The sequence below is a fragment of the Onychomys torridus genome, chromosome 3 (genome assembly GCF_903995425.1).
Source record: "Onychomys torridus chromosome 3, mOncTor1.1, whole genome shotgun sequence".
Lineage (NCBI taxonomy): Eukaryota > Metazoa > Chordata > Mammalia > Rodentia > Cricetidae > Onychomys > Onychomys torridus.
Window position 1 is genome coordinate 103,117,900 of NC_050445.1, and position 23,952 is coordinate 103,141,851.

Below are 23,952 nucleotides of genomic sequence, written 5' to 3' on the forward strand. Positions count from 1 at the left end.
TTTAAACTCAGGTCCATTAGTCTGGAAGGCTGGCATGCTAAAACCAGAAGAAGATTCCACTGCTGATTTCCTTTGTGGATTCCAAATGCCTAAGTCCTTTGTTAGGACCATAGCCTAAGTGTTCCAACACTACAGTTGGGCTCATAATTGCAAACACTAGGGTTGTACAAGACTGAAACACTTGACGAGGGAATGCCTTCTAAGTGCCAAGCAGCTGCAAGGGGACGCGCCTATAGATGAGGTGACCAAAGTGAATATAGCTGCCTAAGGCCTTGCAGCTACTTGGGAATGAACTGAGACAAAAGACCCCGTTTGTTTGATATTGATGCTTAATGTGCTCTAGCAGGTGTGCTGTGCCTTGCTGTACATAGGGCACAAAGATAAATCAGCAGCTGACTTTACCTTTGAATTTGTAGTCCAAAAATTTAGATACAACCCCCAAAATCTCTATGGAAAATGTCCTAGTGTGTCAGACTAACATCTCAAGTTCATGTCTCCTAGCCCTCAGCATTTTTTAGTATCTTAAGAAAATTGTAAGTGAAATACTCATTTTTGGGTTAAGATGGCTGGTGCTGGTAATTAAATTGGTCCGTTAGGCTGTCTGGGAACCACATATTGGTACTTGGACTCGGTGAACCCCAAAGAAAGTCCACACACAAGCCCTATTCCACGCGGCGTGGGCAGAAGATCGGGTACACCGAAGGAACACGCCCAGATGGAAGACGGTAGCTGCGACCGCAGGATGGGGCCGAGATGGCGCACTCAGGGCCGCGTGGCGGGAGGTGGAAGGGACAGCGCTGGCTGACAAGAGGATTCTCTGGGATTCACTCACACTGCCTCAAAAGAGGCTCGGTGGAGAAAGGCTTGAGCAGGGGTTTGTTTCTTGAGACAGGATCTCGCCATGTAGCCCAGCCTACTTCAGCCTCGAACGTGCGGCCATCCTCCCGCCTCTGCCTACCGAGTGCTGGGACGCTGAGCGCACCACCACGCCCTGCGAGGATGTGGCTCCAGAGCGGGCCCGCCCGAGAAGTCGCCGGCCCTGAGATCACACCGAAGGCCCTGAGAGGGCAGAGTCCGGCCGCGGGCGGCCAATCGCCGGCAGCGAGGCCGGCAAGCCAACCGCTAAGGCGCCTCACACAGGCCCGCCCACTCCGCCGCACCCGAGTTCTCATTGGCGCCTCTCACTTTCTCCTCGGATTGGCTACCCCTAGGATCAAACAGGCGGGGGCTAGGATCTACTTCCGGTGACAGTCAGCAGGGACCCGGAAGAACCACACTGGCGCGGCTTTCCAAAATTCTCCATGGCTGCTCAAGAAGAGGAGTCATGCGCCGGGGGCGCCGGGGGCGGGGCCACGTCAGAAGGAAGAGGCGGGGCTTGCTCCACAGGAAAGCTGAGCGGGCGGGGTAGGAGCTTGGTTCCCGGCAAGAGGCTGGCCTAGGAGAGGGAGAATCGAATTAAACCGGGACCGGCCTTACACCAGATCTGGAGTATCTAGGAGCCAAGGTGCTACACTCCCGAGGGGGCGTGGTCCCTTGCGAGCGAGGCCTTTAGGGCTCAGGAAGGTCGGGGTTCTGAGTGGACTGGGTCGTGATGTGCAGGAGACTGCTATCTGAATGTTATTTGGCTCTTGTCCGTCTGGCAGCATGAGGCATCGCACCCTAACCTCCAGCCCGGCCCTCTGGGCCTCTATACCGTGTCCACGCTCTGAGCTGCGTCTGGACCTGGTTTTAGCTTCTGGACAGACCTTCCGGTGAGGGTCTGCGCTTGGGGGGACCCTTCCCTGGGACGCTGACCCCTCAGAGCTGCCCAAAAAGAATGATGGAAGTAAGAATGTTGGGAATGATGGATGAGAGCGCACTTTGGAGTGTAAGCGCTGGTGGTGAGCCTGTTAACTCCTTTATGAAGTAGATGCAGTGAGTGTGCAGGGTTGTGAGGACCATGCAGTAAAAATCAGTGGGAAATCTGAGGGATGTAGCTCAGTGATTAGAGCCCTTGCATAGGACTCTAGCTTCAATCCCCAGTACCTTTTTTTTTTAGGTGAAAAACATACTACTTTTGCTTTATAACAAATAAGTCGGCTTTTGGGTGGGACATTTGTAAGACAGGAAGGACCTTACAGAGCACAAAATGGGTAACTGAATTCTGGTGCACAGGTGGAGGGAGCAAAGCCCTAAACACTGGAGTGGCGTGCTGGCAGATCAAGTATGGACACTGACTCAGACCGAGGAGCAGCTCTATTGTACTGTGTACCGAGAAGACGAGAGCCAGGTGGGCAGGCCCACCCTAGAGGAGCTGGATGCCTTACACAAGTACTTTCAGCTGGATGTCAGCTTGGCTCAGCTCTATAGCCAATGGGCTTCTGTAGATTCCCACTTCCAAAAAGTGGCTCAGAAATTCCAAGGTGAGTTCAAGGGGCAGGGATGGTGGCTTCTGTACATTGGTTAAGTTACAGCTCTGTGACTCAGTTTACCTTCTCTAAAATGGAGATATGGGGCCAGTGAGATAGGCTCAGCAGATAAAGGCGCTTGCCATGAAAGCCTGATGGCCTTATGTTTCATTCCAGAACCCATAGTGGAAGGAGAACCAACTACCTAAAGTTGTCCTCTACCTTCCACTCAGGAGCCATGACTCTCATGCACGCACTCACTTATCCATGATGATAACAAATAAATAAAATGTACTTATCAAAGTGATTGGAAACAAGGTGAGATAGCCCTTCAGGTTCCTACTTTGCAGAGGAGACTGCCAGACATTGTACAGGACACAGGAAAAAGTGACTGAGAGATTCTAGATCTGTGGGTTGAAGATGGATGCCCCAACAATGCAGAGGAACTTTGGGTGACTGTTCAGGCAGCCAGCTGTCTCTCTCATTCTACATTTTAAAATGTACTTCCTAGCTGGGCAGTGGTGGCGCATGCCTTTAATCCCAGCACTCGGGAGGCAGAGCCAGGCAGATCTCTGTGAGTTCAGGGCCAGCCTGGGCTACCAAGTGAGTTCCAAGAAAAAGTCGCAAACCTACACAGAGAAACCCTGTCTCAGAAAATCAAAAAAAGGGGCTGGAGAGATGGCTCAGAGGTTAAGAGCACTGACAGCTCTTCCAAAGGTCCTGAGTTCAATTCCCAGCAAGCACATGGTGGCTCACAACCATCTGTAATGAGATCTGGTGCCCTCTTCTGGCCTGCAGTCATACATGCAGTATACATAATAAATAAATATTTTTTAAAAAACAAACAAAAAAATGTACTTCCTGTTTTATTAGGTAATATTATATCCTTCTGGAGTCTTTGATGTAGTTAAAGACTAGATAGTTATAATTTTCCTTGGTTATGATAAAAGATAAATTAGATATGAAACTTTAGACTCACAAATATAGGATAGATGATAAAATATTTAATTTTGCCAAATACAAATAGACTAGATATTGTAACTAATTCTTGCTTGATAACTTTGTTATCTATAATTTTACTATATTAAAGCTAAAACCTTCAAAAAATAAAGTGATTGGACAAGTACTTAGTAAATTGCTGTTGTTAGTATATTAGTGATGATGATGATGATCACCATAGTGAAAAAAAAGATGTGGGGCCTAATCCTGGCTGTGTGCCCTGGAGCAGGTGACATCATTCATTCTGTCATTATATACAAAAGTGCATTTGTTCTTTGGGGCTATAGGAAGGAAGAAAATGGACACAGAGCCCTGCTCTTATGGTGATTGCATTGTGGAGTTTTTTCTCAGTGGAATGTGTGGTGGTATTGTGTTCCCCAAAATATTGTGCACCCTAGTAAACTTATCTGGGGTCAGAGGACAGAACAGCCACTAGATAGACATAGAGACCATAAAATGGTGGCACACACACCTTTAATCCTATCACTTGGGAGGCAGAGATCCATCCAGATCTCTGTGAGTTTAAAGCCACACTGGAAACAGCCAGGCATGGTGACTCACGCCTTTAATCCCAGGAAGTGAGCCTTTAATCCCAGGAAGTGATATCAGAAAGCAGAAAGAAAATAATGGTATATAAGGCGTGAAAACCAGGAACTAGAAGCTTTTGTTCAGGCTTTTGAGAAGCAGTTCAGCTGAGATTCATTCAGATGAGGACTCAGGCTTCTAGTCTAAGGAAACAGGATCAGCTGAGGAACTGGTGCGGTGAGGTAGCTATGGCTTGTTCTGTCTCTCTGATCTTCCAGCATTCACACCAATAACTGGCCTCAGGTTTGATTTTATTAATAAGAACCTGTTAAGATTCGTGCTACAGGAATGGGATGGCCACTCAGACCTCACAGGATGCCATGAGCCAGGAGAGATCAAGCGAGCGCTGATTTTGCTCCCTCATTCTCCTGGAGCCTCTAAATGTAGTATCTGATGTGGAGGGATTCTAGGGAGCCAATCCTAAAACAGGTGTGTCTACTGCCCCCTGCCTTTCTGACTGGTAGGTGTGAGGCTGCTGAGACAAGACCCCATGGAGTGCCTTTTCTCCTTCATCTGTTCTTCCAACAACAACATTGCTCGGATCACTAGCATGGTAGAACGGCTATGCCAGGCCTTTGGACCGCGACTCATTCAGCTTGATGATGTCACTTATCATGGCTTCCCCAGCCTTCAGGCCCTGGCTGGTGAGTAGGTGGGTCCCCTTCAGCATTTGGATAGGAAGACTTTTTCAGTTCTCTCCAAGCTACCAGCTCCTGTCTCAAAACTTCCCCAACCCAAACACTGTCTCCATCCAGAACTGCCATACTTTGTCTGATCAGTCCCAGTTACAACTCATCCTCAGATCTCATCCCTGAACGATCAGCACTAGTTGGCTATTTGCCAGTATATTCAGTAGTACCTCATTAGAGAAGCATCTGTACACAGTGTTCAGTAGTTTAGGGTTACAGGCATATGATCTGAGACATACTGCCTAGATCTGAATCCTAGCTCTGACACGTGAAAATGTTATTTATTTAGCACGTGTGTGCTTCAGTCTTGAATCTGTGAAATGGAACGTAATATTACATCTTCTGTCAGAATCATGAGGCTTGAATAAAGAAAGATACATCCTGTATCCAGCAGTGTTTGGCACACAGGAAATAAGTGGAAAACTTAAGCTGCTGTCACTATGGTGAACCTAACTCACTTGTCCTGTAAGGCATGAAGACTTAGCTAGGTAAAGTGCTTAGGGACTAAATAGCAAGGAGCCTGCGTTGGGTACTTTCTCAAACAGGGGGTGGTTTTTGGTGCTAAGAAGGGTCTCAAGACTCTGCTCTTGGTTTAACAACTGTAAGTCTTTGCCAGGAGGTGATAGCACATGGCTTCAGTCCCAGCACTTGGGAGGCAGAAGTAGGTGGATCTCTGAGTTTGAGGCCAGCCTGGTCTACAGTGTGTGTTTCAGATAACCAGGGCTACAAAGAGAATTCCTGTCTCAGAAAATAATAATAGTAATCATAAGTCTTCAAGGAATACATTCACCTCTGTAAGCTTGGCTTAACTTATTTATAGGATGGAAATACCAGTTTCTATTTAGAAGGGTTTGGGAGTGAATAAACTGGTGGTGAGGCGTTGAAAAGGAATGAGTTTAAGAGCATAAGCACTGCTATCTCCACCTGAGTGGGAGATCTTATCTCCACCATGCCCTTTTTTTGTGTTGGGTGGGGAAATCAGTGGGTGAGTAGGTAGGTACTATTTATATGTATGTGTGCATGTGCATGAATGCATGTGTTTCTGGAAGTCAGATCAATGTCAGGTATTTTCCTCAGTTGCTCTTAGTTGTTTTGTTTTGATTTTTAAAAAGTTTATGTTATATGTATGAGTGTTTTGCCCACATGTATACATGTGCACAATGTGCACATGCCTGGTACCCACAAAAGCCAGTAAAAAGTGTCAGATCCCCTAGAACTGGAGCTACTGGTGGCTGTGAAGCAGTGTTTAGATGCTAAGAACTGAAGCCTGGTCCTCTGTGAGGGCAACCAGTGCTCTTAACTGCTGAGCCATCTCTCCAGCCTACTTCACCTCTCCTAAGCCCTTACTTCCTCTCTCTGTAAAATGTGCAACATAGCGGTGCTGTCATTAGGATCCTTAAGTAAGCATAATGTAGTTTGTCATCAGTGTGCGACACACGGCTCTTGCTGTTATTATCATTTCTTTATAAATTATTTTGTGAGTGTATGTGAGTGCAAGCGCACTTACACACATGAAGATCAGAAAACAACTTTGCACAAGTCAGTTCTTTGTTTTGAAGCAAGTCTCTGGTTTCTGTCATTGAGCTGCATATCCAAGCTGGCTGGCCTGGGAGCTTCCAGCAGATTCTCCTGTCTCTGCCTCCCTTCTCACCTTAAGAGTGCTGGGATCACAGATGTGACCCTCTCCGTCTGCCTTTTTATGTGGACTCTGAGATTGGACTCAAGTCATCAGGCTTATGCGAAAGTGCATTTGCCTGCCGGGCCATCTCCCGAGCTTCTGCGTCAGGTTTTTAGGCCATGGATGTGAGCACTTCTTGAATAAAGCTAAAGAACTCAGGTGGGGGTCCTCCAGAGTAGGAGGCCTCAACCCCTGCTTCAGAGCCCAACACGGGGTGCACCAAGAACATTTATGGGGACAGAGCTCAGGTCTTAGCTGTTTCCTTTTCACATCCTACTGTCCCCTGACTTCTAGAGGACAGTAAATAAGGAAGAGGTGCCTAGAGAAGCCTTGAGGTGGGGTACATTATACACTAGCCTGGGACAGGAACAAAGCGAGGATACCTGACTCCTCCTTCCCTCTCTGCCCCCCACAGGTCCAGAGGTAGAGGTTCACCTCAGAAAGCTGGGCCTGGGGTACCGGGCCCGCTATGTATGTGCCAGCGCCAAAGCCATCCTGGAAGAGCAAGGTGGGCTGGCTTGGCTGCAGCAACTTCGAGCAGCCCCTTATGAAGACGCCCACAAAGCCCTCTGCACTCTGCCTGGGGTGGGCACCAAGGTGAGACCCCAGAGAAGTAGGACATGCCCTCTTCACCACACTGAGAGTAGGAGAGGTGGAAACAAGGCAGACCTGAGTGTCCAGGGGAGCCTGACTCTTGGAGGAAGCACAGGAAGGACAAAGGAGTAGCAAATGTTTTATCAGAAACAGAAGCACAGAGTAGAAAAGAGGCTGCACGTGAGCCGGGCGGTGGTGGCACACTTAGGAGGCAGAGCCAGGTGGATCTCTGTGAGTTCAATGCCAGCCTGGGCTACAGAGTGAGTTCCAGGAAAGGTGCAAAGCTACACAGAGAAACCCTGTCTTGAAAAACCAAAAAGAAAAAAGGGCTGCACTTTGGATAAATTTTTAGAAAGGTCTTTTGTGTTCATGCTTTTATGTACATTACTGTATGTTTGCAGAAAATTCCAGAGGGAAGAACAGGCAAGTTAATACTGGTTACTTTGGGGAAGACAAATGGAAAGGTGTTTCTATTTTTCATTTTTTTTCTTTTCTTGAAATTGCATGTGCTTACAGAATGTTTTGTTGATGTCAATAGATTTATCTAGAAGACAATTGGAATTTATAACTTGTCTTTATTCTTTATATTCCTCTCTTGCTTAAAATGAATTTTCAAGAACTAGATAGATGGTCCAGAGGTTAAGAGCACTTGCTGCTCTTCCAGAGGACCCAAGCTCGATTCCTAACACCCATGTCAGATGGCTTTCAATAACTACCTCTCACTCCAGTCCCAGGGGATCTGATACCCTCTTCTAGTCTCCATGGGCACTTGAACACACATGGCATACACACACACAAATAAAAATAAAAACAAATCTTTTTTTTTTAAATATATTTATTTTGTTTTTTTTTCATACGGATATTTGTGTTTTAATTTTACATATCAGCCATGGGTTCCCCTGTCCTCCCCCTCCCACCCCCACAAAAACAAATCTTGAAAAAAATAAAATGAATTTTTGGTACTGGCCATCAAGCCTGACAACCTTAGTTCAATCCCTGAGATCCACATGGTGGAAGGAGAAACTGACTCCCATAGTTGGCCTTTGACCTCCCTTGGACCCTTGCCCCATGAATAGATAACTATGTATAATTTTTTAATTTTAAATGGTTGATTCACTTAATTTTGAAATTTAAAAAATTTTTCTGTATATGTGTATTTTGTCTGTATGTATGTTTGTATACCACTTGAATGTATGGCTAGAGGAGGCCAGAAGAGGGTGTCAGATCTGGAGTTACAGATGGTTGTGAGCCACCATGTGGGTGTTAAGTATTGAAATCAGGTCTTCTGAAAGAGCAGCCAGTGTTCTTAACTGCTGAACCATCTCTTCAACCCCACTGACTTAAAGAATTTTTAATGGAGCCAGGCAGTGGTGGCGTGTGCCTTTAATCTCAGCACTAGGGAGACAGAGGCAGGCAGATATCTGAGTTCGAGGACAGCCAGGGCTACACAGAGAAACCCTGTCTCAACAACAACAACAAAAAAGAAATTAATGGACTGGCATTAAATCTTGGCACTGCCTAATTTCTGCTGTATGATTTTGGCCAAGGCACCCTTCAAAGCCCCAGTTTTCTTCTCTTCTGTTTGTTTGCTTTTTGAGACAGGGTTTCTCCATGTAGCCCTGGGTGTCCTGGAACTCACTCTGTAGACCAGGTTGGAGAGATCCACCTGCCTCAGCCTCCTAAGTGCTGGGATTAAAGGCGAGTGCCGTTCCCACCACCTGGCTGAGCCCCAGTTTTCTTGTCTCTAAAAAGAGTATGTTATACCTTCTCCCCACCCAGATTATATGAGAGTATGGTCTGCACAGGTGTTCACTTAGAAACACATCTTCTTGAAGCTATTTTTAGAAGTAATGGGTAATTACTGCATATTGACTGAAAATGCAGAACAGTGCTACCTTAGTGGAAAGAGGAAGCAGATGGCTTTGGATATGGGCCAGATCCTACCATTCCTCCACAACAGTTCACTCTTTGTCAAAGGTGGCTGACTGCATCTGCTTAATGGCGCTTGACAAACCCCAGGCTGTGCCTGTGGACATCCACGTATGGCAGATCGCCCAGCGTGACTACGGCTGGCACCCTAACACATCCCAGGCTAAGGGCCCAAGCCCCCTGGCCAACAAAGAACTGGGTGAGGAGAGTGTGTGATGCTGGGGCAGTGGGCGGAGGTTGGAGAATCTCTGCATTCCTGATCATCTCTCCCACACTCCCCATCTGAGGATGGAGGGCATGTGGGTCAATTAATGTAGCCTCCTCGCTTCTAACTTAGGAAACTTCTTCCGGAATCTGTGGGGACCTTATGCTGGCTGGGCCCAAGCAGTAAGTATACCTAGCTCAGACCCTAAAGGACTCCTCCCTCAGCCCTGCTTGACCCTGGACTCTTCAACCACCTGTTCTCATGACTCCCACTGCCACCCCCTCCCCAAGTATTCTCCATTGACCCCAGCCCTGACCTCACATCCCCTCCTCCCCATAGACTCATGCCCTTCCCATAGGTGCTGTTCAGTGCTGATCTGCGCCAACCGAACCAGGCTGGGAAGCCACCAGCAAAGCGCAGGAAGGTCTCTAAGAGGCCAGAAGGCTAGGTAGGACCAGGGGACCAAAGATGTCATTGGTGTCTCTCCTTTGTGCTCCACTTGTCTTCTCTATCCCACCATCTCTGTCAAGAAGACTCACCTCTCCTACCTCAGTGGGTTTTTACAGAAGGGGCGAGGGAGCTGTTTGAGAATACGGAGCTGTCTTGTTTTATCTTCCCTTTATTACAAGAAGGAGCAATAAAATAGAAACATTTGTATGGAAAATGCAGTGGAGTGAGAGGGAAGGGGTGAGGAGGGATGGGGTAAGAAACTCCTCAGTTCTGGGGTGAGGAGGAAGCAGGCTGCCCCCAACCCCTCCCATGAAAGAAACCCTGACTTCCTTGGTGTTCAGTCCATGGCCCTAGAGCTTGGGGGTGGTGCAGGGGGCAGTTCCGAGCCTGGCTCCACACAGCAGTCTCGGCAGCAGCAGCCAGCTGCTGGGCCTGTGTGGGGAAAGAGCAGAGGTGGCTGTGGGGCAGGCTTCAGCTCCAGCTCCAGCCGTACGTCTCTCCATGGATCACCTATTCCCTGCCACACGACCCTGGTTCTTACCCCCGGCTGTCGGCGTCAGCAGTTCCCCGTGGCTAGCTGTCTGCCCCTGCCCCTCCTGGCTGGTGCCCAGCTGCAGCCTCCTCATGTGCCGAACCACAGCGGTGGCATTGAAAGCTTGCTGTGGAAAGAGAGGAGGGGATGCTGCCAAAGGTGCCTCGAGAGCTAGGGGTCGGCATCAGGAGTCTTGCAGGGGCTCTGCTATTGCCATTCACAAGTTACTTCGTGACTCCCTAAATCCTCCCCCGAAAACCGTAAGGCTTTACTAAGTTATATTCAGTCTTACATACAAGCACAAGTATGAAATGTGTACAAAGGAATTCATATTCCTCTAGTAAACACTTATGTGTCAAGCACAACTCTGAGTACATTGTATGGTTATTCATTTAATCCTCACACAATGCTGTGATGCAGCACTTTTATGTTGTTTCTCTTTTAGACAGTCTTGCTATGTATCCTTGCCTCAGCCTCCAAAGTGCTGGGATTACAGGCATGTGTATGCTACATACCAGGCTGACCAGCCCTGTTTGTGTGTGTGTTTGTTTGTGACAGGGTTTCACTATATAGCACTGGCTGTCCTGGAACTCACAGCAATCTGCCTGCCTCTCACTCCCAAGTGCTGAGATTAAGGGTGTGTGCCACTGCTCCTGACTCTGGAAAGCACTATATATTTTTTTAAAGATGTATTATTTATTTCATGTATATGAATGTTCTATCTACATGTATGCCTTTATGCCAGAGGAGGTCATCAGATCCCACTCTAGATGGTTGCAAGCCACCATGTGGTTACTGGGAATTGAACCTAGGACCTCTGGAAGATCAGCAGTGCTCTTACCTGTTGAGCCATCTCTCCAGCCCCCTGGAAAGCACTATTAACAGCTTTAATTTCTTTCATTTTTTAAAAGATGGGTTCTCATGTAGCCCAGGCTATCCTCCAATTCTACCTCTATCTCCTGAGTCCTGGGATTATAGGCATGTGCCACCACCATGTCCAGTTTTATGTGATGCTAATGATCCAACCAGGGTTTCATGCATGCTAGGCAATCACTCTGCCAACTGAGCTGTATACTCACCCACCCCTCCTTTTTGAGGCAAGGTTTCATATTAGCCCAGGCAGGCTGACTGGGCTGACCCTGAATTCCCGATCCTCCTGCCTCACCCTTCCCAAGTGCTGGAACAGTATTAATTTCAAAGGAGAAAACTGAAGTGCAGAAAGGTCATACTTGTTTCTCTCATTTTATATTCAACTTACCTAGATGTCCTACATGTCTCTCAAGTTGACCATGTACAAAACTAAACCCTCTCAAGACATGTTTCTGTCCCTAGGATCATTATCATGGTTATGGGCCAGCCCTTAACATCTCACTCCCTCACTATGCCTCCCATCTTTGTTTTTCTGTGAGTCTGCCTCCTGCTTTCAACCATTCTGTGTTCTTGCTCCCTCCCTGGCTTCCCTCCTTGCCTTCTCTGCATCCTGAAAGCAGATCCTTTCTTCAGGACCAGTTCCTGCTCTCAGTCTTTCTGGGATCATCCTCTACAATAGGTGGGTGCTCCACTGTAGCATCTGGGGATCTCAGTGGCCTTTACCAGCCTAGCTCTGACCCTTAGTTCCCTTAGTTCCTCCAGCCCCCTAGCCCAGCAGGCTAACCCTTGGCCACACTCTCTTACCCTGGCCTCTCTGCACCCCTGTTCCTCTGCCTCGAGCATATTCTCTATGCCTGGTTAATTACTAGTGAACCGACAGATCTATGGCCACCTTTCTGACCCTTCTTGGGTCCCATGGGCTGCATCATTAAATCCTGCATAGTAGACTGTCCCTCCAGAGATGGAGCTCAGAGACCCTCTCTGGACTTTAGAGGTCAAGTGGCCTTTGCAGAGTGAACATAGGAGATTCTTTGGGAAATCTCCCTGGGCAGGTCCTGCATACACTTGGTACTGGGTGCTGTGCAAGTTGAGTCTGGGGAGGACCAAGGATTAGCAGTGTGTGCTGACCTTCCACTTGCTCTTGGCAAAGTTCTTCTTGATCTGCTCGCTCACTGACTGGTGAATATTCTTATCCAGAGCTGTATCTCCTGCAATCCTAGGGTGGGGGTATATGCAGGTTTGTCTGTGAGGCTGGAGGCAGACCTGGGGTCCCCAAGTCCCACCTTAACATGTCGTTTGGAGTGGGAGCTCTCACCATGGGTGCTGCAAGGCCTGCTCACAGGTGAACCTCTTCTCCGGGTCTTTCTCCATCAAGTGCCGTATGAAATCTTTGGCTGAATCCCCAAGACAAAAGCAAAGATACAGTGTGATCATGCCTGTGGACACCCCCAAGACAGTGCTCACTCCCTCAGCTCTCACCTGGCAACAATACAACCAGGCCTAGGCTGGTTATCCACCACCACACACACCCCAGCTTTCTAGTTCCCTCCTTGAGAACATATTTACAGAAGAATCCACTCAGTGCACTCACACTAGTGTATAAACCACTGTGCAGCCATCATAAGCTAGTCCCTAACTGGGACATGAAATGGGAGATGGAAACACTTAATGCTGTTTAAGCCTCAGGGAAGTTGTCAGCCTTAGGGGAGGTATTTTTGTAAATACTGTGAAGACTGAATGCATGCCTACAGATCTGTCAGATTAGAGGCCAAGCAGAGGGAACCTAAGGTGAAACATGACATCAGCTTCTAGTCTGGGGCTAGAAGATAGAACAAAGACAGACAGAAGAGGAAGAAGGTCCCTGAGCCCAGACAAAAAGGCAAAAGACCCAAATACCAGAGTCAGAGATGTCGTCCCAGTAAGGAGAGTCAAACTCATACTCGGCCTTCAAAATCTGTTCAAAGAGTTTGGCATCATTTTCGTCGTAGAAGGGTGGGTAGCCACAGAGCCTGAGCAGAGAAAAAAACCATCCAGCTTTACATGTACTCTTTGGCTTGGAGATGGAGCACTGGGGCAGTACCAGGAGCCAGGCGGGACCTGCAGGAAGTTCTCTTCCTTGCCTTGCTCACTTCCATCTGGCCTTCTGTCCTTTGAACCTACTGTCCTAAACACCTCTGCGTTTGACATTCTACCCACACCTAAATTGTCTGGATCTTTTACATCATTCAAAAGCCAATCAGGCCCCAGTCGTGAGCCACCTTGATCATGCCCCCACTTACAGGATATAGGCAATGACCCCTATGGACCAGCAGTCCACGGCCTTGCTGTAGGGCTTCTGGGCCAGGACCTCGGGGGCTGTGGAGGGAAAGGAACATGGTGGTGACAAATGTCTGTCCTACAGCTCCTGGCTCCTTCCTCATCCCAAGCCCCAACCTAGGGACCTCCGTACCCACATATCCTGGAGTCCCACAGGCTGTGGAGAGCACACTGCCTGGGTCCTCCATCTTGGAGAGGCCGAAGTCAGAGATCATGATTTTGGAGTCTTCATCCAGGCTGTAGTACAGCAGGTTCTCTGGCTTGGAAGGTAGGAAAAAGGAGAAGGGGCAGTCAGAGGTAGCCAGAGGCTAGCAGCCCTGTCTGCCTCTCCAAAATCCATTGTGCCTAGCTAGCTAAATCCATCAGAAGCTAGCTAGGGGGCACGGTTTTGCATGCCTGCTGCCCACCACCCAGGAGGTAAAAGCAGAAGGAACAAAAGTTCATGATGAGTGCGATGGCAGCCTGATAGACACAAAACAAATGGCAGACCCCTGAATCCTGGCTGGTCTGTGGCCAGGTCAGGAGAATGGAAAGCCCAAGGCTTGCCTTGACAACAGTGAGTTCAAGGCCTGCCTGGGCAGTTTAGAACCTGCCTCCAAAATAAAAAGTGAGAAGAAGAAAGGGTCATGGAATATGTATAAGGGGAAGGCAGAAAGGAGACTACCTGAGGAAGGAAGGGGCAGGGGAAGGAAGGGGCAGGGGGAGGACATGGGAGGAAATCCAGTGACACCTGTGTACGAAGATAGTACTTTGTGTGCTCACCTGAAACACTGGTAACAAAGGAAAAGCAATGGGATAGATGAAAGAGGCTTTTAAGGGGGAGGGTCAGTTGGGCATGTAGGTAGAACGCTTGCCTAGCATCATACGTAAGGCCCTAGGCAAATAAGCAGTGACACACACACACAAGCCGAAGGAAATTCTCTAGAAGGCCACAGGTTTTAAAAAGGATTGCAGGAAGGATTTTCCTAGACCTCAGAAACCTTACAGAAATCCCTAGTACCACAAAAATTTTACTTTTTTACCTCCCATACTGGACCTTAGTAAGTACCTGACTGATTTTAACTGTACCATGTAACCAGCCTGGCCAGTCTGAACAAGCCCACTTTACAAATGAGGAAACTAATGCCTTTAGAGGCAGTGATTGATCCAACAGCCAGTTAGAGCATGGCTAGACTTCAAAGTCTGTTGTGTCCCAGAGTCCCTCCATTCTGGACTGGAGGGTTTTTGTTTTGTTTTTTTTCTTCTCTTTTCTTTGGTTGGTTTTTTGTTTGTTTGTTTGTTTTTGTTTTTGTTTTTTGTTTTTTTGCGACAGTTTTTCTCTGTTCAGCCCTGGCTGTCCTGGAACTCACTCTGTAGACCAGGCTGGCCTCAAACTCAGAGATTCGCTTGTCTCTGCCTCCCGAGTGCTGGAATTAAAGGCATGTGCCACCACACTTGGCTTGGACCAAAGTGTATTTCAGTGTAAGCCCCTATCCATTTCTCTGAAGCTCTGCTGTCCCACGTGTTCTCTACAAAGAGCAAGTAGGATGTTCCATTATCAGAAAAGGACATGTATGTTAAAATAACAGCCCAGCCTACTTATTTTGTCCTGTATAATCTGGAATAAGAGGAGCTGGTTTAGTGGGTCACAAGAAGTTCATTTTGCAAATGGGAAGCTGAGGCTCCAGTGAGGGGCTGAGAGATGCCCAAGGACAGACAAGGCAGGATTGTCAGAATCTGTTCTCAGACCGGACCATCCCGTTCCCCCCTCCTCCATTCTCACCTTGAGATCCCGATGCACAATGCCCAGGTCATGAAGGTACTTGACAGCATCCAGCACCTGGAAGATGAGGCGGCTGGCATCCCGTTCTGTGTAGAATCCTTTCTCCACAATGCGGTCAAATAGCTCTCCACCTGAAACCCTGCAGCAAGGGACAGGAAAGTCTGGCCCAGAGAGTAGGGCAGCAGGGAGAGGAGTAAGGATGGGCAGACAGGCCACTCACAGCTGCATGATGAGGTAGAGGTGGCCCCCACTCTCATAGATGTCATCCAGGGCTACAATGTTGGGGTGCTTAATCCTAGAAGGAAAAATGAGATGGTTCAGAGCTTAGGATGGCTTGCCCACTCCCCATCACTTGCAATCCAGGGCAGGACACCAAGGTTCTGGAACCCACTGGGAAAAAGCTGGTGCTAGAAGGTAAGAACGCAAGAGCCAGCGCTGGGCTCTGGTGTCAAACAGATCTGGGCCCAGATGCTGCCTCTGCCTAGACACATCCGGGTCTAGATCCTGATTCTATCCAGACAGACCCACACCCAGATCCTGCCTCTGCCACATACTGCTTGGGAGCTAGTTTTTGCACTTTGCAACACTGATGGGCATGTGACTTCTAAGTTTCCCGTGTTTACACCTTTGCCAGCCTCCCCTACCCAGAGGTCACCTCCTCAAGTATAGAGAAGGTCTGATTCAGCTCTATTCTAGCACCAGGTACAGAGCAGTTGCTTGTAATAGTTGTTGAAAGGAATGGCACCTCTCAGCCTGAGTGTCTTCATCTATAAAAGACAAGTAACAGGCCTTCAAAAACATCACATGAAGATCACATGACATAAGGCAAGCAGGGTGCCTGGCGCAGCACCTGCATACAGTCACTACCCCACAAATGAACCAATTGATTGATCTTGGCGGGGAGGGAGACTTGGCTGTCCCACAGACTTGCTGTGTGACTTTGGACGATTCTCTTGCCCTTACTGACCTCACTATCCCACCCACCCCAATCGTGGAAATGAAATGACCATCTCCTCTGTTCAGATAGGAAGTGGGAGGCACTGGTAGCAAATGCTTGCTACAAGCTTTGCAGCATGGGCAGGTCTCCTGTCAGCATAAACATACCAGTTGGCTGCTAATTTAGTCAAGAGGTCAGCAAATAGTCTGCTTTACTGTATGGGAGAAGCTTAGGTGGGTAGAGAGCTATGTGAGTGGTTGAACTTGTGGCCCCATGAACAGATTCACCCAATCAAAACAAGCCCTAGCATCTCAGTCTCATCTGGGAGGCTAGCTCTGTGCCAGTCACTCCCTGCCAGAGGTCCCTGTGAGGAGCAGAAGTCAAAGAATTTCTAAAACAGGAACAAAAGGGGTGGGTCAATGCAGGGCCCACACACTTGTGCAAGACGGCGATCTCATTCTCCATGCTGCCCTCTTTGCCCTCCAGGGCCTTCTTGGCAATGCATTTGATGGCCACCAGCTTCTGAGTCCTCTTGTCCTCTGCCAGGATTACCTCTGAGAAGGCACCCCTGTGAGATAAAGGTTTGCAAGGTGAGGAGCTAGAATCCTGGTTTCCCTTGCTCTCTCCTCCATCCCCGGTAGCCCACATGACCACCTATGTCATTCAGCACTCAGCTACCCCATGGCTCCAGACCTGGTCAGTTGGGGTGGTCTGTCCCTGCTCAATAACTGGTCACATACATGCCAGTTTCCTGGCACTGTGAATGAGGTACTCTCCTAGTAAGCTGGTGGGATGTAAACCTGGAGTAGACGGCAGGTATCTTTGTCAGTGATTGGGGAAAACCTGCTTCACACTGAAGCCAACCAGAGGAAGCCAGGCTGGGGAAATAGACAATTTTCTGATAACATGTGAGCCAACTGGGCCTGAACTCTACCCCCATTATATTTAATTGTGTGTGTGTGGTCGATTGATTCTTTTTCTGTTAAAGTCAGTAATTTAATGCCCTTTAGAACCTCAGAATCAGACCATTACCTGAGAATGTTTTGAAATGCAGAATCTCAGGTCTTACCCACCCCAGACTTCCTAAATCAAATGCTGCATTTTAACTAGGTCCATAGGTAATCTATATGTTCAGTGAGTTTAAGAGGCAGTGGTTTATCCCAGACTCATAGCAACAAATACATCCATTCATACTGGCACTCACTGATCAAGGAGGATTTGCTAAGGTATTATTTCTATATCTATTTGCTTCCCCTGGGAGAATAAGTCCTAAGTCAAAATCATCCCTCGGGGTTGCATTTTAGTCAATGAGGACAGCTAGTGACTGATCACAACACTGGCCTCCATTCTTGGCTGTCCAATTTCCCCCACACTATGGCTAGTCTTTTTTTTTTTTTTTCTTTTTTTCTTTTTTCAGCTTTATTTGCTTTGTGTATGAGGGTTTTGCCTACATGTATGTCTGTACCGCATGCATACCTGGTGCCCTACAAGGGTCAGAAGAGGGCGTCAGAGCCCCTGGATCTGGAATTACAGATGCTTGTGAGCCACCATCAGCTCTGAGAACCGAAGCTGGTCCTCTGCAAGTGCTCTTAGCTGCTGAGCTGCCTCTCCAGGCCCTGTGGCCAGTCTTAAACGCCTTCCTCTGTCCTGAGAAATTACTTCTTGCCTCCTTAGCCTGTTCTCAAGGTTTTACATTCTCTTTCCCTTGCCATCTCTGGCTGCTTCAACTCCTCCCAGCCCTATGGGCTCCAGCAGACTATGCCTCCTTCTAAAGCAGCCTGGCCTCTGAGCCTTTGCATGCACTGTTCCCCCTGCCTTGAATTACCTTCCTTCTTTCTGACAAGCACAAGCCTGTCCATCTTGTCTGTCAGCCCCCAGATCTCATGTCTCCTTCAGGGAGTGTTCTCCAGCCAGAAAAGACTACTCAGCTTTTACAGCCTCAGTAAGATCAAAATATACATCTACCTGTCATTTTCTGTCTGTCTGTCTGTCTGTCTGTCTGTATCTCTCTCTAGGACCAACTTGTAAAGGGAAGAAACCTGGTTTGAGTTAAATTTGGATTTCCACTATCAAGAACAGCCATGCCTAGCCTCAGTTTCCAAACCTAAGCCAGAAGAGCTGCTCTTGGCAGCAAGGTAGATAAATGGCTCTTTCATTCTCCTGTACTCTTCTCTTCATAAGGATTCTTGGCTGTACAAGAGAGGCCCCATCTTACCCACTGTTAGCCAAAAACAAAAAGCTGGACTAGTCTACACCATTTCCTACTGACTACAGCCCTGGTCTGTAGGAAAAGGGAAGTGCTGGTCAACTGACCAGAGGAAGCACCACCCCAGACTCAGCCTCTCCAGCCATCGGGCCCAAGAGTGAAGCCCTTCCCAATTCTGTCCCCGGCTCAGACATCGCTCTCCCACTCCACCCCCACCCTGAGACTCACGTGCCCAGAACATCTCGGAAGTCATAGATATCCCTAATGTCTTCTGCCTGCTTCCACCTGGGGCCTTCCACTGCCCCTGGCATGGCCCACTGCCCTCCAGCCACAGCCAGGGCTCCTGGAAGGGAACGGGAGGGGGAGATTCAGAAGGCTAGCCTCCCTGAGAATCTATGGCTTGCCGTTACTATTCAGCCAGCATGAGTTCATTCAGCCCTTGATCTGCTCATTGATGCAGTCGTTCAGCCTTCACTAGTCATTTGTTCATTCAACATTTGCTCCAAAATTCTTATGCCTAGAAAAACAATCATTCCCACTAGCAACAAACTTCTTAGTGTTCATGCATTCCTTCACTGCTTCATTCTCCGTTTTGCCCCAGTCTTTCTCTGAATCCTAACACCCAAGGAAACCCTCCCCTCGAGGGAGATAGCAGATAAAACTACAGAGCAGTTAGAAGCAGCACCCTGGAGGAACCCTCTGCCCAGAAGCAGTGATGCCCCAGTCTCATCCTGGGAAGGGCTGGAGTGTCTCCTCTCCCTCCTTGCCACCCTAGCCTCTTGGAAATCAGGTTTCCGGCAGCCTGGGCTTCCAGCAATATCTCAGCCACGTTTTTAAATAGCTCTTTCTCACTGTTACCAAGGCAACATCAGCCACAGCTGGAACTCCCCAGGCCTAGCCCTCCTGACTCCTGTCTGTGTCCCAGACGCCCGAAAACTGGTCCCACCCATCCCCTCCTGGGCTGACCTTATGAATCTTGAACTTTTACCTAGACTTCTCTGTCTCATCCTACAAGAGAGGGTGGGTTCTCTCTCCATGTATCAGTGGAAACTAGGAAACTGAGGTTGGAGATGGATAGGGTGAGTCCAAAGTTGCCCAAGACACACCCAGCCATGGTCCCAGATAAGCTTGTTGAGGGCAAAGGCTGTCTTCTGTTGGTCCAGTAGAAAACTAGACTCTCGGCATCCCAGAATCACAGAGGGTAAGGCCAAATAGAGCCCCCCATGCCCCCATAGTTCTAGGAAGATGCCCTCTTTCTGTTTCCTCTGGGAAAGATGAAGGGAAGGCACCCTGGCCAGAACTGTCCACTCCTTGAATGGGACCTTGTTCCCCAAGCATTGGCCAGCCAGCCATCCCAGGACCAAAGGCTTCTAGGAAAGGAGCCAATGGTGAATTCAAGAAGTAAAGTGGAACTCACCTGGAGGCCAACACTAATTAATGACTCTCACAGTTCCACACGCTGCAGCAGACACTGCACATCAGGACTTACATGAATCTTGAGCCCAAACACCTGCCTTCTAGACCCAGCGCACTACACACCATGGCGCCTGATTATATACATACACCCAGGCATCAACATACATGTTCATATGTACGGTCCCCAGGAACACTCATGCTCTCACATACCTGTTCATCCAAATACCTCTCACCCAGACCCCTTGCACTCCAATACTGATTCCAGGTACACATGAACAAGGTGGCATCCATTCCCACATACCAGACTTGGTAACTTCAATCCTATCTACAGCCCCTCTGCCCAGTGCCCTACACAGCAAACCAAGCCTTAACTCTCTACCTAACTCTAAACACCCCTAGAACAGAACCAAACCTCCCCTAATTCTGACTTACTACCTACCCTGCAAGCTAGACACCAGTGTGTGTGTGTGTGTGTGTGTGTGTGTGTGTGTGTGTGTGTGTGTGTATCCTTGAACACCATATGCAACAAAAAATGAATTCCCAGACACCCTTACACAACTGAAGCACATGCCTGCTTCAGGGAACCCCTCACATACCCTCCCCCATCTCCACTTCCAAATGCCTACGCCCTTCCAGTCAGGCCTAGCGCTTGGACATAGGCGCACACAGCCTCCCCCCACCCCACCCCCGCACCCTGTTCTGACACCCAGGCAGTATACCTGGAGGTCACCTAGCACCTGATGGGCTTGGGACCGAGGTGGGAGAGAAAGGCCCAACCCTATTCAGTCCAGGATCCAGGCGCCCCTCCCACCCTTGGGCTTCAGTACCCTGTAGCTGGGGCTCCCAGCGGCACAGAGCAAGGCAGACCCCTGCTGTACCTGCGGCTGCCCCGCGTCGGGGCTGGCTGCGAGGGCCGAGGTGGCTGGTGCGGAGCTCCCGCCGCGTCTGTGCTTGGTCAGCCGGCCTGCTCAGTCGCGGGCGCTTGGCTGGGGCTCGGCTCTCTCCGCCCGCCTGCGGCTCTGATGTCAATGGAGGAGGAGCCTGAGGCAGAGGACCTGGGGATTGGGAGTTAAGGGGCCGCGCGCTCTCGGACTGGAGAAGGGCCCCAATGGTTCTACTACAGCCCTTGCAAAATGCTTCTTTGCCCTTTGTCTTCAGAAGGACTCTTGTCAGCGGAGACAAGTGAGGGCCAGAGATGTCTTGAAAACAGCAGTTGGTCGGAGGCAGATGGTATTCGAACTGACACTTACGAGATACCAGAGGCTGGCTAGTTTGAGCTTGGAATTGCTTTCAGAACAGTTCTGGGACCTCCCTTGGGGTTCTTAGGCTTCTATCCCCTCTGTCCCCACCCTTTAGCTGGTCCCGTGGAAGGTTCGGAAGACTAGTAAGGGGCTGGTGAAATGAAGAGCCGCAATATCCCATTTGATAGTCAGGTAAACCGAAGCCCCAAGTCAGTGGAAACAGAGCCAAGGCTCTCATCCCGCACACTTGCAGGTACTGCTCAAAGGGACTAGGGAAGAGAGGTGGGAAGGGGGAGGTGAAGTTAAATCTGGATCCTTAGGGAAGCAGGCCAAAGAGGACCACAGTGCCATGTGACAGACCCGTGGCTGGGAGCCAGGATGGGGAGGGTGGAGCAAATCTGCTCCTGGGGCTGCAGGCTCCAGGCCAAGGGATCTGACCCGGCTTGGCTTAAGCAAGGCTCTTTGGAAATAAATTGAGCCCAGGCTAGAAGGGGAAGCAGCTGGCAGGAATTAGAGGTGGGTCTTCCCTGGGGCCAGGCAAAGGAGGCACTGGCTCCCAACCTGACCCACCTAGCCCAGCCCTCACTCCTGGGTTCAACCTTTCTTTCTCCCAGTTTGACCAACATCCTCTGTCCTGCAGTAGTCAAGCCTGGGAAGATTGCTAGAAGGGTTTCATAGTCTGACTACCCTTATCACGCTCTACCTTTTGGAGCATCAGTTTCTTCTCTGAGATATAGGATTATTGACGGCTGACTCGGATTCTTGAGAGTTCTGAGTAATAGGTGCACAGTACACAGGGCACTGTAGTTCAAAACAAGCTGGGTATGATGGCTCACACAATCTTAGCACTTCAGAGGCAGAGATAGGTGTGTTGTCAGATGTTCTAAGCAAGCTGGTGAGAGTCTCCTTTAAGGGCAGGAAGAAAGGAAGGAAGGGAGGAAGAAAGGAAGGAAGGAAGGAAGGAAGGAAGGAAGGAAGGAAGGAAGGAAGGAAGGACAAACAAAAGACAGCTAGTGGGTAAGCTTTTCAGGCACACGACCCGAGTTCAAATCCCCAGAACCTATGTAAAAAGCTGGAGGTGGCTGTGTGCTCCTGTAATCCCAGAACTGGGGGGAACAGTGATGGTCAAAACACTTGCCGTCCTCCTCTGGCATTCCACGGACTTGCACACTCACATAAACAAATACACACAAAAAAACAATGAGAACAAGATCCAGTACAAACCAGGGCTTGAAGAAAAGACCTGATTTGACCAGGATCAGGGACTAAGGGGTATTTTCTTCCCTTACATCTCGGTATTTCAGATTCCTAATCCACTTCTGACCCAGACCCAAACCTGTATTCTCAACACCCATCCAACATACTGTTGAGCTAGAGAGTAGAGTTAGTACACTTTTGTGTTTATGACAACACTACTGGGAGATAAGGTGTCCCACTGAGAGCTGGTATAGCTTTTTTAAAAGATTTATTTACTTTTTCATTCATGTCTATGTGTGTGAGCTTACCAGTGCATATGTGTACCACACTCATGCAGGAGCTCTTGGAAGCCAGAAGAGGGCATCTGATAATCTGGAGCAGGAATTACAAGTGACAGTGAGCCACCATGGGGGTATTGGGAACCAGTCCTGGATCCTCAGCAAGAGCAGCAAGTGCGTTTAACCATTGAGCCACCTGTCCAGTCCCAATTTGTACAGCTTTTATGTTCTTACACTTTGCCTGCTTTTAAAGCTTTTCTGGGGAACATTTAGGTATTCTCACTTTAAAAAAATCACAGTGTGTTACTGTGTGTGTGTGTGTGTGTGTGTGTGTACACGCGTGTGCATGTGTTCAGAGGTCAGAGAACCACTTTAGGAGTTGATTATCTTCTACCAAATGGGCTCCAGAGATCAAAGGTCAAATTGAGACTGTCAAGTTTGATAGCAGAGGCCTTTAAAAGCCTTCACTTTTTCTAACCTTTATTTTTCTTTACTTATTTTTATAGATTTTATTTTATGTGTTTTTATTTTATGTGTATGAGTGTTTTGCCTGTATGTAAGTGCACCATGTGTGTGCAGTACCCTTGGAGGCCAAAAGAGACCATCATATACTTTGAAACTGTAGTTGCAGTTAACTATTAGCCTCTGTGCCTGGTGGTGGTGGCGCACACCTTTAATCCCAGCACTTGGGAGGCAGAGGCAGGTGGATCACTGTGAGTTCGAGGCCAGCCTCGTCTACAAAGCAAGTTTCAGGAAAGGTGCAAAGCTATACAGAGAAACCTTCTCTCAAAACAACAACAACAACAACAACAACAACAAATTATTAGCCTCTGTATGGGTGCTGAGAACTGAACCTGAGTCTTCCACAAGAGCAGCAAGTGCTCTTAACCTCCAGCCCTGCTATTTATTTTGTTGAGACAGCGTTTCGAATAGCCCAGGTTGACCTCAAATTTGCTATGCAGTCTGAGGATGACCTCAACCTCCTTGACCTTCTGTTTCTACCTCCTTAGTGCTACATTCACAGCCTTGAACCTGATGTACCATAGCTGGTACAGATCAAAGCACAGCCGCCAAGTACCAGGGAATCAGAGACTGGAACTAGAGATGCTGAGCTCATGGAGTGCCTTCTCTCCTCTCCTGTCTTGATTTCTCTTCCCATGCTGACTTCATTTCCAGTACAGAATAATATTCTTACCTAACAGGAAAGGACTCCGGAGTCCCTGAATCTCTCTGAGTAACTGAGTGAAGCAGCTACCCTTGGCCTCCAGAATGTTGTCAGGGGAATAAGGCATCATATTGGACAAATATTCTATGGTGGGTAGCCAGCCACACAACAGGAGAGAAGTACCTGGCCCAAAGGAAACGGGAGTACTGGGCAGGCAGGGCCAAGGGACCACTTCAGGCTTGTTCTTGTCAGTCACACAGAACAGGGTAACCTCCTTTGGTGCCTATTCTTCCTGTGTTTGGATACACAGAATAGGCTTAGCTCTTGCATCTTCCAGTGAGCAGTCGAGAACAATCAAATACATGCAGAAAAGGGGTATGATAACATTTTCTTCCTCTTTCAAAACATGGAGAAATAGATCAGTCTTCCTTTATTCTTTCTCATTTGATTCCTTTCTTCCCTTTCTTCTTCCTTCTCTCCTCTCCACCTCCACCCCCATCCTCTGCTCCTTTCCTG

The 23,952-nt window shown here is 48.5% G+C and overlaps 2 protein-coding genes across 9 annotated transcripts; one reads left to right on the top strand and one right to left on the bottom strand.

The window, feature by feature from the left end:
• Positions 1-1,365: 1,365 nt before the first annotated feature.
• Ogg1 (8-oxoguanine DNA glycosylase) lies at positions 1,366-10,407 on the top strand. Of its 8 annotated transcripts, none has more exons than XM_036181148.1 (7): positions 1,366-1,751; positions 2,155-2,402; positions 4,436-4,615; positions 6,754-6,935; positions 8,910-9,060; positions 9,199-9,248; positions 9,425-10,407. In XM_036181148.1, exons 1-7 carry the CDS (start codon positions 1,615-1,617, stop codon positions 9,512-9,514), a joined length of 1,038 nt encoding a protein of 345 aa, XP_036037041.1. In that variant the 5' UTR covers positions 1,366-1,614; the 3' UTR covers positions 9,515-10,407. The 8 variants fall into 8 exon arrangements, 7 of the variants coding, with proteins under 7 accessions (XP_036037041.1, XP_036037038.1, XP_036037039.1 ...); XR_004944495.1 differs by having other exon boundaries at positions 1,379-1,751; positions 9,179-9,248; positions 9,425-9,448; XM_036181146.1 differs by having other exon boundaries at positions 1,379-1,504; positions 1,644-1,751; positions 9,199-10,407.
• Camk1 (calcium/calmodulin dependent protein kinase I) lies at positions 9,668-20,583 on the bottom strand. Its single transcript, XM_036181152.1, has 12 exons — positions 20,434-20,583; positions 18,368-18,482; positions 16,370-16,501; positions 15,217-15,291; positions 14,997-15,135; positions 13,368-13,494; positions 13,198-13,273; positions 12,815-12,927; positions 12,234-12,312; positions 12,047-12,134; positions 10,058-10,175; positions 9,668-9,948 (listed from the first exon to the last, which is right to left on the bottom strand). The coding sequence occupies exons 2-12, from the start codon at positions 18,448-18,450 to the stop codon at positions 9,854-9,856; spliced, it is 1,125 nt and encodes a 374-aa protein (XP_036037045.1). The 5' UTR covers positions 18,451-18,482; positions 20,434-20,583; the 3' UTR covers positions 9,668-9,853.
• Positions 20,584-23,952: the final 3,369 nt, after the last annotated feature.

Coding starts and splice junctions, on each gene's coding strand:
- Ogg1 (XM_036181145.1), top strand. CDS start 1,615: ATGTTATTTGGCTCTTGTCCGTCTGGCAGCATGAGGCATCGCACCCTA. Junction 1,752..2,154: donor GCTTCTGGACAGACCTTCCG/GTGAGGGTCTGC, acceptor TCTGGTGCACAG/GTGGAGGGAGCAAAGCCCTA. Junction 2,403..4,435: donor AGTGGCTCAGAAATTCCAAG/GTGAGTTCAAGG, acceptor TCTGACTGGTAG/GTGTGAGGCTGCTGAGACAA.
- Camk1 (XM_036181152.1), bottom strand. CDS start 18,450: ATGCCAGGGGCAGTGGAAGGCCCCAGGTGGAAGCAGGCAGAAGACATT. Junction 12,928..13,197: donor GGGGTCATTGCCTATATCCT/GTAAGTGGGGGC, acceptor TTCTCTGCTCAG/GCTCTGTGGCTACCCACCCT. Junction 9,949..10,057: donor GCTGACGCCGACAGCCGGGG/GTAAGAACCAGG, acceptor TTCCCCACACAG/GCCCAGCAGCTGGCTGCTGC.